The 17,471-nt window shown below is 46.2% G+C and overlaps 2 protein-coding genes across 2 annotated transcripts in view; one reads left to right on the forward strand and one right to left on the reverse strand.

Annotated features, from left to right (window-relative positions):
- Positions 1-17,471, forward strand: part of LOC120563741 (voltage-dependent calcium channel subunit alpha-2/delta-4-like) — a 154,274-nt gene that overhangs the window by 85,869 nt on the left and 50,934 nt on the right. The window contains exon 27 of the mRNA XM_039808129.1: positions 881-949. Within this exon, the coding sequence (XP_039664063.1) occupies positions 881-949 (69 nt within the window). The remainder of the gene's footprint in view (positions 1-880; positions 950-17,471) is intronic.
- LOC120564251 (leucine-rich repeat and transmembrane domain-containing protein 2-like) lies at positions 4,244-17,257 on the reverse strand. Its single transcript, XM_039809100.1, has 4 exons — positions 16,532-17,257; positions 6,930-7,069; positions 5,818-6,495; positions 4,244-4,845 (listed from the first exon to the last, which is right to left on the reverse strand). The coding sequence occupies exons 2-4, from the start codon at positions 6,973-6,975 to the stop codon at positions 4,364-4,366; spliced, it is 1,206 nt and encodes a 401-aa protein (XP_039665034.1). The 5' UTR covers positions 6,976-7,069; positions 16,532-17,257; the 3' UTR covers positions 4,244-4,363.

Below are 17,471 nucleotides of genomic sequence, written 5' to 3' on the forward strand. Positions count from 1 at the left end.
GGTTCTCCGCGCCGGACAACGCCACGGTGCCTCTGCTAAATAGCCTCGGGAAGGAACTTGTTTTGGTGGAACGTGTGTACGTTCAGAAGTAGTTTTAGTCGTGCGACAGAAAACTCAGATTGGACAGTTAGTCTTTACTTCAGAGACAACCGTGCATCACTTTGTAACACACGTTATAATGCTCGCCTAGCTGCTAGCATGGCACGCCCTCATACTCTGCTTCTGACTGGCTAGTAGTCCTTACCTAGGTACTGTCAGGGCACGCCCTCATACTCTGCTTCTGACTGGCTAGTAGTCCTTACCTAGGTACTGTCAGGGCACGCCCTCATACTCTGCTTCTGACTGGCTAGTAGTCCTTACCTAGGTACTGTCAGGGCACGCCCTCATACTCTGCTTCTGACTGGCTAGTAGTCCTTACCTAGTTACTGTCAGGGCACGCCCTCATACTCTGCTTCTGACTGGCTAGTAGTCCTTACCTAGTTACTGTCAGGGCACACCCTCATACTCTGCTTCTGACTGGCTAGTAGTCCTTACCTAGTTACTGTCAGGGCACACCCTCATACTCTGCTTCTGACTGGCTAGTAGTCCTTACCTAGGTACTGTCAGGGCACGCCCTCATACTCTGCTTCTGACTGGCTAGTAGTCCTTACCTAGTTACTGTCAGGGCACGCCCTCATACTCTGCTTCTGACTGGCTAGTAGTCCTTACCTAGTTACTGTCAGGGCACGCCCTCATACTCTGCTTCTGACTGGCTAGTAGTCCTTACCTAGCTACTGTCAGGGCACGCCCTCATTGTGGGATCAATAAAGGATTTTGAATCTTGAATCTGAAAAGATATGTCTGTAATCAGCTGACCCAGCGGTGAATGTCCCCTCCACAGGAGTGAAGTACGTGATCGCGACGACAGCGGTGACGGTGTCGTCGGGCGGGAGGACGGCCATGGCCGGAGGTGAGTCACACGGTTCGCTGCTGTGTTTCAGTAGTAGATGTTGGGCCTGGAGGATAGCTCAGGGCGTGTGCCATTTTATATCCTTAAAAACAAACATACAAGGGAGGAGATGGAGGAGGGAGCGCACGCAGGAAGGTTAAAAGCAGCAGGAGACTGAATTTAACTTTTTTATTTATTTGATTAAAGCCACATGCTGCTGCTAATAGAGTGTGTGTTTGTGCGTGTGTGTGTGTGTGTGTGTGTGTGTGTGTGTGTTCTTGTTTAACTACATTCTTGGGGTCCAAAAACCAGGAGTCCAGTATACTTGTGGGGTCTGCACAGCTTTGTGGGGCCCAAAATGCTGGACCCCACAAGTTTAAAGGGCTGTTTGAGGGTTAAGACTTTTTAGGTGTTAGGATTAGGGTTAGAATTAGGTTATGGTTAGGGAGAGGGTAAGGGTTAAGGTTAGGCATTTAGTTGTGATGGTTAAGGTTAGGGTAAGGGTTAAGTTTGGGTTAAAACGCAACACCCAGGATGGGTGCTGCGAGGGCACGGGCACAGGGGGACCACTGGTGTGAATAAAAACACTTTAAGAAACTCCTTAAAAAACCAGGTTCGGTTAAAAAAAATGACCGGGCTGTTAAAGGGAGGGGGGGGGGGTTGTTTTGATATTAAAAGGAGGTTAAAAGAACCACTGCAAAGGAAGGACAGCGGGAATTTAAAACTTTGAATAAAAGGTCAACTCCACAACAACTCCGTTGTCTCTCCCAGAAGATTATAAACATTTAAATTAAAAATATTTTAAATAAATATATATAAAAAAAACACAGTCGTGTGATAAATAAAATTATAAAAAGCCTGGTGTCCCCATATAAAATATAAAATATTATAATCTTAAAACCATGTTATTTAAATTGAAAAATTAAATACTGTCTGTTAGGGTAAGGGTTAAGGTTAGGCATTTAGTTGTGATGGTTAAGGTTAGGGTAAGGGTTAAGGTTAGACATTTAGTTGTGATGGTTAAGGTTAGGGTAAGGGTTAAGGTTAGGCATTTAGTTGTGATGGTTAAGGTTAGGGTAAGGGTTAAGGTTAGGCATTTAGTTGTGATGGTTAAGGTTAGGGTAAGGGTTAAGGTTAGACATTTAGTTGTGATGGTTAGGGTTAGGGTAAGGGGCTAGGGAATGCATAATGTCAATGACAGGTCCCCACAAAGATAGTGCCACAACCCTGTGTGTGTGTGTGTGTGTGTGTGTGTGTGTGTGTGTGTGTGTGTGTGTGTGTGTGCGTGGGTTAGGGTCTGTCTGTTGTACTCTCTATTGTAACGTTCGATGAGATTGTGGTCTTGTGTTGTATGTGTACGTAATTTGTGATCGTTTTGTCCGAAATGAATAATAAATAAAAATCTAGATTAAAGTAAATTAAGTAACTGAATAAGTAGAAGGGAACAGTGAATAAAAAGAACCATAGATAGGTGGAATATTTTACACGTTCTTGTGATATCTATCTCGTCTTGGATAAGTCGTGGCTTTCTGTTTCATTATTGTATATTGTATGTTTGAAAGAATGAGAAGAATAGACTGAAACAAATCTTTCAATGTTAGAGAAAATGACCAGATGACCGTGTAAGGTTTTCTTTGGTTTGTTTTGAATATAAAATCTAGCCGATGTTCATCGTAACCCTCATCTCTACTTGCAAGGCGAGGATTTTTGACTTGATCGTGTCGTTAGTCTTAATCTCAGAACATGTGGATGTTGAATCCTCCTGGCTCTTCTTTTGAATGGTTTGATGAGCCTGGGTTCCCTGGCTGTTGTCGGATGTCGTCATGTTGAACCGTGTGGCCCTGAAATCGTGATGTTTTTAATAAGAAAGGCAAAAAAAATCCAGTTTAGATAAATAGAGAGTTTATTGTCTTCCGCATGAAGTAACAGCTTCTCGAGTTGAATTTGAGACAATGTTTCATGTGCTTATCACAGAAAATATGGACAGAGTAAATGAAAACACATTGGGGTTACGGGATATGTGAGCTGATGCCCTCACACACTTTCACTCAGCATCTCTGACTTTCCTTTGTTTGGGAATTATTGTTTGTTTGTGCTGGATTGAAAGCTGCTGCAGCTCATAAGCTTGCCCTCTGGGTGGCAGTACAGCTCTAGTGTCGTTTGAAGAAGGTTTACCTCGCCGACGGAGCTTGAAGCAGCATTTCCCTGACAGCTGCGGGACTCTTAACAGGGTATAAAGTGGGACTTCAACAGGGCGTCCAGCCTGACAACAGAGGACGATCTATTTCTCAAAGTGCTCATGTTACAGATAACCTAAAATACACATAACTGATCAAGAGAACAAGAGGCTGTGTGCAGCAAACAGCAGGAGAAATGTCACATTTCACAGATTCACAGACATTTGTACGTATATTCGGAGCTTGTGCTTGTTTGGCTCGGATACAGACGACAGACAGCATGAACGAAAAGTTTTCATTTTTCTAAAGACGAAACAAAGAAAAAAAGAGGAAGGGAGGTAAAGCAGAAGTGCCAACCAGCAGCTTCAAAGGGAGGGGGGGGTTTCAGCGCTGTCTGAGAGATGCAGCGCGGGGAATACCAATTCACAGAGCATCCATACATTAAAATAAAAGAAGTGCCGCAGCATTCCAGTTCCACTAGTCTCGCATTGGCGGACCTTCCTCCACAGCGCTGCGGAGGAGGAGGAGGGTCTGGCTAGTCCACGCAGCATTCTGGGATGGGAGAAAAACGAGAAAAAAAGACCCGCTGCAAAATAGCCTCGGGAAGGATTTGGTTTTGGTGGAACATGTGCACGTGGGCTAGGCGAGCTCTGGGATTATAATGGCTGTGTATTTTTTTTTAGAAGATTATTTTTGGGGGCATTTTTAGGCATCTTTATTGACAGGACAGCTGAAGAAATGAAAGGAGAGGGGGGGAATGAATGACATGCAGCAAAGGGCCGCAGGTCTGAGTTGAACCCGGGCCCGCTGCGTCAAGGAGTAAACCTCCACATATGGGCGCCCGCTCTACCAACTGAGCTATCCGGGCGCCCGTGTGATGAGAATTTAACTTAAAAAAAAAACTAAATAAAAAGATGACTATAATTTGATTGTCGGTTCTAGCTCGGAGGATGTTTCCAGAATCAACCAGAGTTAAGAAAACACCAGAAGCGGTAGGTGACGGACATCCAGGCCCGAAAAATGAGGGACATCCAGCAGAACCTCCCGGAACAATCCCGTAAATGCAACGTCGTCGATATGGACTACACACTTTCACTGACTTTTAGTCCACTCGGTTAGCTGTACGATCAGTCCCCCAGAGGCTTCTCAGCACAATCACAGAGCTGCAGGGCTTCTCCCCGCGGATGTCGTCTCATCACCGATGAGAGCTGAGGAGCAGAAGCAGCCAGGGCGTCCTGGATGGATGCGAAAGCTCGTGTCAGAAGCTGCTGATTCGATACCCGTGCACGATGCCGCAGCCCTCTTTGGGCGGCGACTCCTGCGGAGACGTCGGCGATGACACCTCCCCGTCCTCCAGGTCCGTGTCTCCTCCGGACTCGGCCATCAGCGGCTGCCCGCGGCTGTTCATCTCCCTCTGGTAGCGCGCCATCAGGGAGGCATAGACGCAGCCGTACGTCGCCGCGACCACCATCATGACGCACACCGTGCCGCAAATCACGCCCGCGACTATTTGCGTGCCGTGCGCTCGGCGGACGCTGACGGGCCGGTAGCGCTGGCGGATGCACTCGTCGTTGCTGCTGATGCGGCCGGGCGGGCACGGAGGCCGCGTGGCGTAGCCCGGCGCGCCCTCTTTGGTCACAGTCGGCAGGCAGTAGCTGAACATCTCTGCTGGCACGCTGCGGATGTCCCTGCCCTTCAGATCCCCCGGGAGACTGCACTGCATCGCATCTACCTGCCCATCTGTAAAGCAGACGGAGAGGGGAAACACAGAAAAGAAGGGAGAACAGGGATGGAAAAGATGTAGTGAACACATACATAACTGTTTAGATAATGCCAGACGCTGCATTATACAGAGTTTAAAGGGATACGCCACCGTTTGTTGAAATAGGGCTTATCACGGTCTCCCCTAGCTGTAGATAGGTGGGCCAACGCATGCATCGTTTTAGTCCGGTGCAACACCGGCAGCGCCGGCGCTAGTTAGCTTAGCGTAGTGAATGGAATCCTATGTTGCCGGTTAGCATGTTGTGAGTAAAAGTGAGCCGACAAAAGACAAAAAAACTAATTACTTGCACAGAAAAGAAATAACTTTTGATGTCATAGAAAGGGACATAGGTTCCCACAATCAAAGTGTGGCTACATGTCCTGACTATTACATTACATCTGGTAAGGATAAGATACGTTTTTAAGTACAATATAGTAAGATTTGGCATCCCGTTCTATAATACCTGACACAGTTGAAAGTTGTAAAATACAAATACGCACTGTTGTATTTTTTGTGAGTTCAATGAGTAAGAGTAGTAGGTTGAGGAATGGGAAGGGTATGGGGAAAGGATTGGCACCAAATGTCCTATGTACAGATTGGTGATTGTAACCTTGCCTTCACTTTCCTAAAAAAATAAGCATTGATTCAATTATGTTACTGTCTGTACAATAACCTTTGGCTCGATTTAAAAAACCCCGAAAAGATGTAGTGGATGAAAGAGACAGGGAGAGACAGGCAAGGATTGAGGTCATTATATTCTTGGATGTCTTTGCTCAGCATCCATCCATCCTGCAGAGCGGAGATTAATTGCTTCGATTAGACAGCTTTGAAAGTACTGACTCAAAAAATCCAAAGAAATTCGCTCTGGTACGGTCTTAAAGCCGACTGCCAAACCTATCAAACTTCAGAGTATTTGAGATGTGGAGAGGCCCGCTAACAGCTCTGCTCACCCCTGTAAATCATCCACTCCATCCAGTGCTTGAAGTCTCTCAGCTTGCAGTCGCACTCCCAGGGGTTTCCCGCCAGGCGGAGCTGCTGTAGTCCCACCAGGGGCTCGAAGGTGACTCTGTCCAGGGCCGCCAGCCGGTTGCTGGCCAAGGACAGCCAGGCGAGTCTCTGCAGCCCGTCCAGCATGCCTTTTGGCAGCCACAGGAGGCCGTTGGAGGACAGGTCGAGCCCCCGCAGCCGCCACAGCCCCCTGAAAACGTCCCTGCTCAGGCCAACGCTCCCTTGACTTCCATCCTGGAGGACTTCTGTGCCGTTGTTGGGGTCAGGGGTCACCAGGCGAACCCCGAGGTAGTTGGCAGAGAGATTGAGGCATCGCAGGCCGCTCAGGCCCGAGAAAGCCCCGGGCTGCAGGGTGGAAAAGTGATTCTGGGAGAGATCCAGGAGGTCCAGGCTGCTGAGGTTGGACAGGTCGGCCGTGCCCAGGGACGAAAGGTTGTTGTGGGGTAGGCGGAGGATCAGAGAGTCCTGGTCCAGCAGTCCCAGGATGGACTTCAGAGAGAGAAGGCCCACAGCGGAGCAGTCCGTGGTGTTACCGTAGCATGTGCAGACACCAGGACAGCCGTGGACCGAGCCCAGCAGTCCCAGGAGAACCAACACCAGACTGGACAGCGCTGCACACGCTGGAAGACATGGGAAACAGATTTTTCTACAAACTTGAAAGACGTTACAACAACACTGCAACAACAACAAGTGAGAAAACTATGTAGAAAATGAAGGAAAGCTAAAGTGTTGGGGCCGAAGATTAATCAGCGAATTATCAGGAGACCGATCTGGCGCAATAATAAGATCTTTATGTCATCAGTAAAGATCGGAGGTCAAGTCTGCATACATACAACTGAACTTAGTGAGCAGAGCAACGATATTATCAACATCAAAAAACCCTCCTCTTTTCAGCCTACAATTTCTTGGAAGTCATACACAAAAGAAACATTTCTGGGAAATTATATAATGACTCTAAAAGTAAGCCAAATAAGGGCTGATATCTCCACTCAGCCTGACTAACAGCAGTCAAGCACTAAAAGTGCTTTTCTGCTGTCTCTCTGTCCGGACTCACCCAGACTCTCCAGGTGACTTCCTCCATACTGGTCTGGGTTCTTCATGTCTGTCACATTGACTCTACTGTAACTTCAGACTCTCATCCAGCTGTCTCCGCACTCTGCCAGTTCACACCAACGTCCAGCTGTGGACAGCGTCCTGGACAAAAGTAAAAAGGAGACAGCATAGGAGATGTTGTAATGGGAAAAGAGCTGTAAATTCACATTTGGAAAAATGTTCTGTCAATGATTTCCTCAATGTACTTCAACAGAGAAACAAGAGGAGTCAGTCTTCTGGATGATGTATTGATACTAAACAACCATAACTTGTAAGATATATTTCAGCAACAGACAACTAGTGGCTCCAAATGTTACCGTAGCCGTCAGCCTCAGTGACCGGGCCTGTGGTAAAGACTACTGCGCGACATAAACTGGATTTTTGGGTCCATATTTGAGAATTCAAAAAAAATAGATTTGTTTGTGACCAGGATATGTAGTGAGCTCGACATTTTACACTTGAACAATGAACTTTTATTCAATTCAAATCAATTTTCAATTCAATTTTATCTACCCAACATCACAAATTTGCCTGATTGGGCTTTTACAATCTGTACAGACACCCTCTATCTGACGCTCGATTTGGAAAAGGGAAAAACCTCCTCCAAAAAACACCCGAAACGGTCCGTGCTCTCTGATGGACGCAAAAATGTATTGGCGAAACATCATTTGGCATTTCCTTACCAACAATTCATTCATGTTACTTAGAGACTCAGCAGTGATACGCACCGATATATCTGCAATAAGGTAATATCGGCCAATACATCAGCTCGGCTGATTTATCGTTGTAGCTGTAGCAAAGTAGCCTGGTTAACCCCAGACTCAGTTGTAACTGAGAGTGGGGGGGTCTGGGGAAGCTTCATTCACAGCCCATTTCCAAAGGGGGCGTCACCAACGGACGCCGCTCAAATGCCTCTGGGTGCGATTGGATAGTCCTTCAACCAATCAGACCAACGATCTGGGGGACGTAGCAGCAACAGCGGCATCAACGGGCTGCTGCGCTTCGGTGGCCGTCATGTTGAATGTAAACAAAAATACGCTCGCCGTCGCTGCGCTGTCGTCATCGTGTAAAGTCTCAACGGTTGTGATTGGCGTCTCGATTTGGATGCCTCGAAATTGGAAATGGGCTCGAATGGGCTCTTGGCCAGACTGACTTGCAGATCATATCTCTAATTTTGCTTGTTTTTTTTTTTATAGATTTCTTTATTTTGATTAGGACAATGCCCATTAATCAACATTTCTGTAAATGCGCCAGTGTTAGCCAGTCGGCTAATTTTCAACTGTAGTCCTAGTTAACTAGCGCGCATGTCTTTATGGTGGGAGGAAACCGAGGGCACCCAGAGGAAACCCCACGCAAACACGGGGAGAACATGCAAACTCCACACAGAAAGGCCCGGGACGACCTGGGTTCAAACCCAGAACCTTCTTGCTGCGAGGCAGAAGTGCTAACCACTGAGCCACCGTGCTGCGTTTTCCCAGGCTAGTAGCAAAGACACCAGACACCAAACTCTCTGAATTTGACCGAAGTTCACCCAGAATGTGAAAGTAAACTGATTTAAAACCGCTGAATGTTCAACCAGGTTTATACAACACGTCATCTTCAGCTGGATGTTTCCGATCAGTTGTGCCTTTGGACTTTTTATTCAAAACAACTGACGTTTTCCGAACGCAGTTGTTGATTTTATTTTTGTACTGGTGATTAAAACAGGGAGAGTTATTTATATAAGACAGAAATGAGAAAATGAATAGACTGAAATGACTCCTCCGCTTCACTACTCTGGGATGATAAAGGATAATCCTTTGTGAGCTTTGTTTAGATTCACTTTGCTCTCTTTCAGCTTTCGCACGTCTTTTCTTCCATTCATCCCGTCTTTTGCAAATACAAGATTTGCTCCTTCACACGCCACGCTTTGCATCTGGACCGGGGATTTAAATGGAGGATTTTCTTTTCCCTGGCCTGTTTCTCTCTGTACCTCTCAGCCGCCATAAAGAGTGCAACATGATATGCGAGATTAAGTGCAGTATTTGGTGCGCGCTGATTAAAAACCATCAACAGCTTAGGCTCCGGCAGAGCTGATCTATGGTACATAGGCATCACAGGCTGAGGTTGGGCTGTAATTCACAGCTTTTCGCGTGTCCTCAATCCTTTTTTTCATTCTTTGCCTTTCTCTCTCGGAGTGAACACACAAGCTTCATGATAACCTGAAATAATCCTCTGTATTTTCACCCAGCAACTTCTGTCTTCTTAACGCCCACGTGCAATTCCTCTACGCTGCGGATACAATACAGCGTCAGCATTGTTTCACACACACAATCGAGAAGAACGTTTGCATTTTTTTGGGATAATTCGTTCGTTTTTAATATCGCTATTTTTCCTCCTCTTGATCTCTCTGACAGTTACGGCCACTGAGATATGCAGAGGTAAAGAAAAGTGCTGTCACTCCATCATCCGTCTGTAGATGCTATAAAGAGCCAGAGAAAAAGCTGCCTCAGGGTCTTTCTTTTGTTGCCGGTCTGTCTTTTGTTCAGTTGGCACAATGATGCCAGTCACTCCTCTGCAGCCCGCGTGAGGCAGCAAGGTGCCTTCAGGCCGCAACTGGCCGATTACAAAACGGATGAAATACAATGCAGGTAGAGGAGGGGGATAATGGGAAGCGAATGTGGCTCCCAGAAGAACATTTGACGTCACTTCAAATCATCAGGAGACCAGAAATCAGAAGTGCAAAGTCAGAGCCTTAGATGACTATAACAAGCACTTCCTCTACATGTGTGCAGAAGAGAATGTACAATAAGTACTGATGCTTAGGCTGTCTGCAGACTTTTCTCACCAGAAAAAGCTTGAAGCAACCGATGTTTGTTTCCTCAGCAACCAAGCCGGAAGCAACCTTTCTTGTCCTTAACAGTATGAGGACTTGTTGGACGGTTCCGGCAGACCCTCAGGAAGTGCACCGGGCTTTGAAGCTAATTGAACGTAGTGGCCAAACGGTGGAATTACAACTTCTGTGTCCGTCACGTGATGCCCTCTGGCCCAAAAAGACTTTTTCCCATAGATTAACATGGCAAAAAAGCCAAGTTAGCGAAGAGCTAAACGTGAAGTAGCTGGGCTCGGCAGAGGTCTCTACTGCGCCTGCTCTATGGGCCGCACAGTGAGGAAGCAGCGCCGATCATCCGGGTCATTTTTGGCTCCATGATGGCTTCATGCGCCACTGAGCAACTCTCACAGGAATGGACAAGGCTCCACCCCCCACAACGCTGAAGCCACGTCTTTATCATACATCCATTGGTTCCAGGTCCAGTGTGGGTGCAGCACAATACTAACAGGCTGTGCAAGAAAATACAAATGAAAGAGTCTACAGGCTTAATAACGCAGGTCAGCTGTGAGTGACAGCTGTCGGTCCCATACTACAGCCACCTGTAAGAGGATGAGCAGAGCCTTTATCGGATCCTAGCGTATCTAATGGGGAAGATGACCTCTGACCCCTCTTGCCGCTGTTGGGAAAACAGATGGACATTGAATCATGTTACACGTTGTGGGAACAGGAGGTAAAAAATGATCTTGTCTTAAAGGTCCCATGGCATGGTTTTTTAACATTAATATGAGTTCCCCCAGCCTGCCTATGGTCCCCCAGTGGCTAGAAATGGTGATAGGTGTAAACTGAGCCCTGGGTATCCTGTTCTGCCTTTGAGAAAATGAAAGCTCAGATGGACCAATCAGGAATCTTCTCCTTATGAGGTCATAAGGAGCAAGGTTACCTCCCCTTTCTCTGCTTTGCCAGCCCAGAGAATTTGGCCCACCCATGAGAGAGAGAGAGAGACATCATGGCTTTCAAACGAGCAAAGTGGCAGTTGGTCAAGGCCACACCCCCACCCTCCACCTTGCCCCGCCCTCTCTCCTCCTCAATAGCTACAGACACAGAAATGGCACATCCTAAGGAAAGCTCGTTGTGGGACTGGCTCTAGTGGCTGTAATTCTGCACCAAGGCTGAATTTTGAGAGACTTCAGATACAGTATTAGGGGACCACTCAGGTCTATATAAAAGAGACTTCAGATACAGTATTAGGGGACCACTAAGGTCTATATAAAAGAGACTTCAGATACAGTATTAGGGGACCACTAAGGTCTATATAAAAGAGACTTCAGATACAGTATTAGGGGACCACTAAGGTCTATATAAAAGAGACTTCAGATACAGTATTAGGGGACCACTAAGGTCTATATAAAAGAGACTTCAGATACAGTATTAGGGGACCACTAAGGTCTATATAAAAGAGACTTCAGATACAGTATTAGGGGACCACTAAGGTCTATATAAAAGAGACTTCAGATACAGTATTAGGGGACCACTAAGGCCTATATAAAAGCATCCAAAAAGCAGCATGTCATAGGACCTTTAAACCTGTAGACCGACGCAGCCGAATAATCCCACGCAACACAAAATCCACCACGACATCTTCGCAGAGAGTTTTTTACTTTTACAAAATTGTACACCATGAAAACTAGGGCGGCCCTCTCTTTCTAAGTAGATGAGTTGACATAACGGCCGTTTTTGTACATAATCGACTAATATTTCTTTAGTCGATTAGTCAATGCGCAATTCTTTATTCTTTTTAATGCTGAAAGATTTATTTCCAAGAAACGTCTGAGCACATCTCTGGCTAGTCTCTATCCACTTCTTTTGTGTTGCTATTCTAACCTGTGGTGGATTTGTGAGGACTATGGTTAACTGCTCCTCAGATCTCTGCAGGGTAAATCCAGACAGCTAGCTAGACTATCTGTCCAATCGGAGTTTTCTCTCGCACGACTAAAACTACTTTCGAACGTCTACACGTTCCACCAAAACAAGTTCCTTTACCGAGGCTATTTTGCAGCGGCACCGTGGCTCCGTCCGGCGCTTAGCGATAGTGATTGGTTTAAAGGAAATGCTCCTCCGCACCGCTGTGGAGGAAGGTCTGGCAATGCAAGACTGACCTCTTGTAAACACAAGATTTAAAGTGGTGCTTTTGCATGATTCTTTGTGACTTTGAGAGACTCAGATCTGTCGATTAAATCACCTAATTGATTAGTGGACAAAATCGTATCCGTGTTGTCCGACTAAGAATTTTTGAAATCGTGGACAGCCCTAACCAACACGCTCCACGCGCCCACCGGTACATGCTGACACACGCTGAAACACTTCTGAACGTGCAGGAGGACGAGGACCACAACAAAAGCAACCGTAGAGGTTTTGGTATGTCATGTTCGGTTTATCAAGAGCTGAAGTTGCTCCCGGCTGCTTCTCCCATCCTCATTCACTGGTGTCTTTGAGCGTGCCCCTCGTCTCTGCGCTACTCGGCGTCTCTTTCTTTTTGGGCTCGTGTCTTCTAAAGACTCCACCGAGAGCGTAGAGGCTGCCGGGTGTCGGTCGAGGACGTCGCATTCACCTAAAGTCAAACTTTACCCAGCAGGTTGATCCGTGAGTCACGCTGTATTTGTTTTATTTTAGGATGTCAGTGATGAAAGATGGCGGGGGGGTCAGCAGGCTACTCAGGTGCGGATTTTTATGTCGCATCACGATTGGGTTTCCTGCTCCACTGTTAACTAATGTTGACAGTTTAATGACAGTTTAGAAAATGCTTCCACAGTTAGCGAGGAGAAAAATATCCTCCGTTCCTTCAGTGGTTGATTTTTATGGAGTTTTTGGGAGCAGACAGCCGTTGCTGCTACTTGTTAAAAGTAGAGATGGCCCAATACCATTTTTTGCTTCCCGATACCGATTCCGGTACCTGAACTTGCGTATCGGCCGATACCGAGTACCGATCCGATACCAGCGTGTCATATATTTTATTATGTTTTAACAGCTGTATACTACTATCTCTGTATGGATGTGATATGATATATAACAGCTGTATACTACTATCCCTGTATGGATGTGATATGATGTATAACAGCTGTATACTACTATCCCTGTATGGATGTGATATGATGTATAACAGATGTATACTACTATCCCTGTATGGATGTGATATGATGTATAACAGCTGTATACTACTATCCCTGTATGGATGTGATATGATGTATAACAGCTGTATACTACTATCTCTGTATGGATGTGGTATGATGTATAACAGCTGTATACTACTATCTCTGTATGGATGTGATATGATATATAACAGCTGTATACTACTATCCCTGTATGGATGTGGTATGATTTTTATCTTTGTTGTCAGTCTGGCTCAGGTTAAACTCTTTGTAAAACATGAACATGAACCGTTAGGCAGTATCGGAGCTGATACCGATACCATATCGGGTCCGATACTGCCTAAAACGCTGGTATCGGTATCGTTCATGCACCGATCCGATACCACGTAATAACGCCCTAAAGAAAATCTACGTTAAAGTAGTTTATTTATGTTCTTTTTCCATTATAACTGACTGTCAGACTGGAGAATAAAAGAAAGTTCTGGGACCATCTCTAGTTAAAAGCACCATCAAATAGATTAGACGCCCTTCCACACAGCAGCGGCGGGGGGCGGATTAAAACGGTGGTTTCAATCCCCGAGCAGACCAGGCGCCTGTTTGAAAGTCCAGATGGTGTCGGAACAACCGCCCGCTCTCTCGTTTCCTCTTTGGACCGTCGCGTTATCGTCGCACGTCTGCTGTTGTGTTGAGACTGTAAAGCTGTTTGCAAATACACAGCTCTTCGTTTGTTAGCCGATAACCAGCGAGCTACTCCGGGGGTCCAACAGCTGTTAAGGATATTGGTCTGCTTCTGTAGGTTTCTTTTTTAACTCTGAACTGATGGTTTCATCTCTAAACAGTCTGATCGATTGTGTGTTTAATGATCTGGTGAGCTAAGCGCCATGTTGGCAAAATGGCAATTTCCTTTTAGATTTTCAGTTGATATAGTTTGAGTTTCTGTAGCTGGTAATCTTTTTCGTCTGTCCATATTGGTGCTCATGCTAGCATTAACCTAAGTTATATAAAGTGAATGAGTTATGTGGGTTTGGTCAGTGGATGTATTATAAGAAGGTTTTTCACAGATGTCTCTATTGTAATATAGTTCTATGAGGAAATAATTGGGCCATGGGGGACTCATTTTTCATTGCAGTTCCATCATCCGATACTTGGGAACATGCGGGCACCATATCCAGCTCTCTTAATGCATATATTTTTATATATATATATATATATATATGGGTGTGCAAAAAAAAATTGCCGACCGGACAAGTAAAAAAATACTTTAACGTGGGACCCTGTGCGAGTTGACGTACAGAAAGAACTAGTTTTAAAACAATGCCTACATTTAGTTTCTCAGGTGCTGTAAGCTGCAGTTCCTCTAATGGCCACTAGATGCTGCGCCAGAAATCGTTGACCAAATTAAAGTGAATGGGATTCCCCCTTCGCCAAATGTTCAGCGAAAATGTAAAGCCATATTATATATATATATATATATATATAGAGAGAGAGAGAGAGAGTCTGGCTCTCAGCAGCTAATTTAACCTCATCTAACGTGAGTCTTTGTGGCGTTGGATGTTTGTTGTGATTGTCTCCACCTATCACCTTAGCTCCGCTTGTCATCGATCAAACGCTCCACCAACTTAGGACATCCCATGAAAGATCTCTGGAAAACGCCACCGATGCCACCGATGTGTTTTTATAACTTTTATCACGGGCCCCCGGGGGGATTCAAAAACAGCAACCCCCTCCGGCCTCAAGTTCACCCTACCTGTTCGTGGGTCGACATTGTGCTACAGAAAGCAACAAAACAGACATTTTTTTTCATTTGTAAAAGTTGATTGTTTTCTCAATTTAAAACCCAGCGGTTGGGGTTTTGTCTCTGAAGTCCTGCCGATGAGTCCCCCTGCTTCATCTGCAGTGCATCGCCCAGGGTTTTCCGTGCTCTAACGTGGCATCCTGCTATCTGCGTAATGGCCTCTGACAGGCAGCCTCTCCTCCCCCCCCCCTTTCCTCTCCGTTCCCTGCCCCCGATGCAGCCGAGCATTCGGCCCATAAAGGGCCGAGAGCACAAACACACTGCAGCATCCACGCTGAGGCGGGACGAGAGAGGAAAACCACACAGAGAGAGCAAGTAAACAACGGGCACACACACACACACACACACACACACACACATGCTTTTAGACTCTCTCTTTATTTAAAGCAAAGGCATACACTTGTGCTCGACTTGGCCAAAAGTATGCGGACAGGCGAAGATTCCAGCCATATGTGGTTGTGGAACATCCCGTTTCCAAAAACCAAAGAGCATGAATCTGCTGCTATGGCTGGTTTCAGAACCTGGCTGTGGGGGGAGAGCCTTCATTCAGCCACCCATACCCCTTTTCCACCAAGGCAGAGCTGGTGCTGGTTCGGAGCCAGAGCCTAGTTTCAGAGCCTAGTTTCAAATCGGTTCTTTGTTTTTCGACCACCAAAGCACCATCTCCGAACCAGTAAAAGTGGTTCTTAAGTAGCACCAAATCATCGCTGGGCCAAGACGTAAGAACCGCTTACGTCAGCGGCTGGGGGGAGGGGTTACCGTGAACAACCAGACGAACAGAAACTTTTTGAATTAGCAAATAAACACGATGGACTAAATTAAACAACAACAGGGGTGGTCAGAGGAGGAAACGAGCTGCTTTCTTGCACTATAAAGGCGAGCCGCGCCAACACGTTGGATCTGCGCGAGTTTGGACGCCAATGTAGGTCCGCAAAGCCACGACCATCGATAGCAAAGCAACGTCCGCCATTGTTCATGGTGTGTTTCTGTTTGGCGCCGCCGCGCTAACGTTGCTGGGAAAGATGAGATGTATACAGTGACGTAAGACCTGGCTCTGTGCCGGCTCTTTAGCTCTGTGGGAAAGCAAACCGGTTCTTTGGAGGCTCGTCAGTCGAACCAGCTCCGAACCGGCACTAGCTCCAGCTCTGAACCAGCACCTGGTTCTTGTTGGTGGGAAAAGGGGGTACCAGAGCCTGAGCGCGGTCCCAACACTGCTGTCGGGGGATCAGGTCAGAAACACAGTCGGTGCTCCGGTTCATCCCAAAGGAGTTGCACGGCAGTTTCAGTCCAACTCTGTGCAGACCGGTCGAGTTGTTCCACAGCGAAACCATTTCTTTTATGGAGCTGACGTTAGTGCGTTGAAACAGGAAAAGGGACAAACACAAACACACGATTCCCTAAAATACCGGTGGTGTCAACTGGCAGAAGACTAAAGGGGAGCTAATTTGATAATTAGTAAGCGGATCAAGTCACTTTATAAGCCACTTTTGAACTGTTGTTGGGACACAGTAAAACGTTTGAAGACTTTTTCACAGTTTTCTAACATTTTGTTCACCATTCATCAATTAATCGCGAAATTACTTCAAATTGATTGACAATGAAAACGATCATTAGTTGCAGGTCCATTGTTCCGTAGCGTTAAGATTTTCCCAAATGAGGAAAAACAAACCAAAAGTACGCTAGTGCTTAGCAAGTACTAGTAAGTGTATGTGTATGCAGGACACACACTCTTTATCACTTTCAATGCACGTAACTGTAAATTCAGTATCTGCACACACACACACACACACACACACACACACACCGCTCACCATCGGCTCTGCTGCTTCAGCCTCCAAACAGAGAAAGAAGACAGAAACTGTTCTTCTGCTTCATCTGCAGCGTTCAGAAGAGAAGATAAAAACCTAAAAACAAATCTGAAAAGCCCAGAAACCAGACTTTGTCTTCGAAGGACAGAAACTGGTCTCGGATTTAAAACAAAAAACAAAAAAAATGCCAGCAGCTTCGATTCCTCGTCGAAACCCAGAATCTCAAAGCGTCTGTTGAAACCAGAAACCAGAAGCTGGATTAGGAGTTTTACTCCGGATTCAACGTCGTCGTCTTCCTCCTCTTCGTCCACATCGCTGCTATCCTCAGCTCTGTCCCGTGGTCTCTGAGCTCCGTCCGACGCACACCCAGCCGCCCGACTGAGGCCGAGCCAGCTTCTGTGTGTGTTTAAGAGAGAGAGAGAAAGAGAGAGCTAGGGAAGCTACATGCTGCTGCTAATGGTGTGTGTGTGTGTGTGTGTGTAAGAGAGAGAGTAAATGTGTTGTACTGAGCGTGTAATGTGCATTAAAGCAGTTTGACAGAAATAGTAACAGCAGAGTGTTGCAGCTGCAGGCTGAGCTCTGAATGGAGAGAGAGAGGGAGAGAGAGAGAGAGGGAGAGAGAGAGAGAGAGAGAGAGAGAGAGAGAGACTTTGGATGAGAGAGTAGTATATATATGTAATGTCTAGTATTTCTTTCCAGGACTGTACCGAACTATACAGACGCTAATACAAAAAGACAATGACAGTGTGTAATGTACTGTATGCATTTGATTGGTCAAAGGATGAGACTGAGGCCACGACCACACGTACCAAAACAATCCCCACCCCCCCCCACTGCCTTCCCTGACATCGTTCCAAGAAAATTTGCATCCAAACGGATCCCCGTGTAAATGACTCCACACGCTACTTGATATCCCAGGCCTATAGGTGGCGCTGTTTCTGCT

The sequence above is a fragment of the Perca fluviatilis genome, chromosome 8, assembly GCF_010015445.1.
Source record: "Perca fluviatilis chromosome 8, GENO_Pfluv_1.0, whole genome shotgun sequence".
Taxonomy (NCBI): Eukaryota; Metazoa; Chordata; class Actinopteri; order Perciformes; family Percidae; genus Perca; species Perca fluviatilis.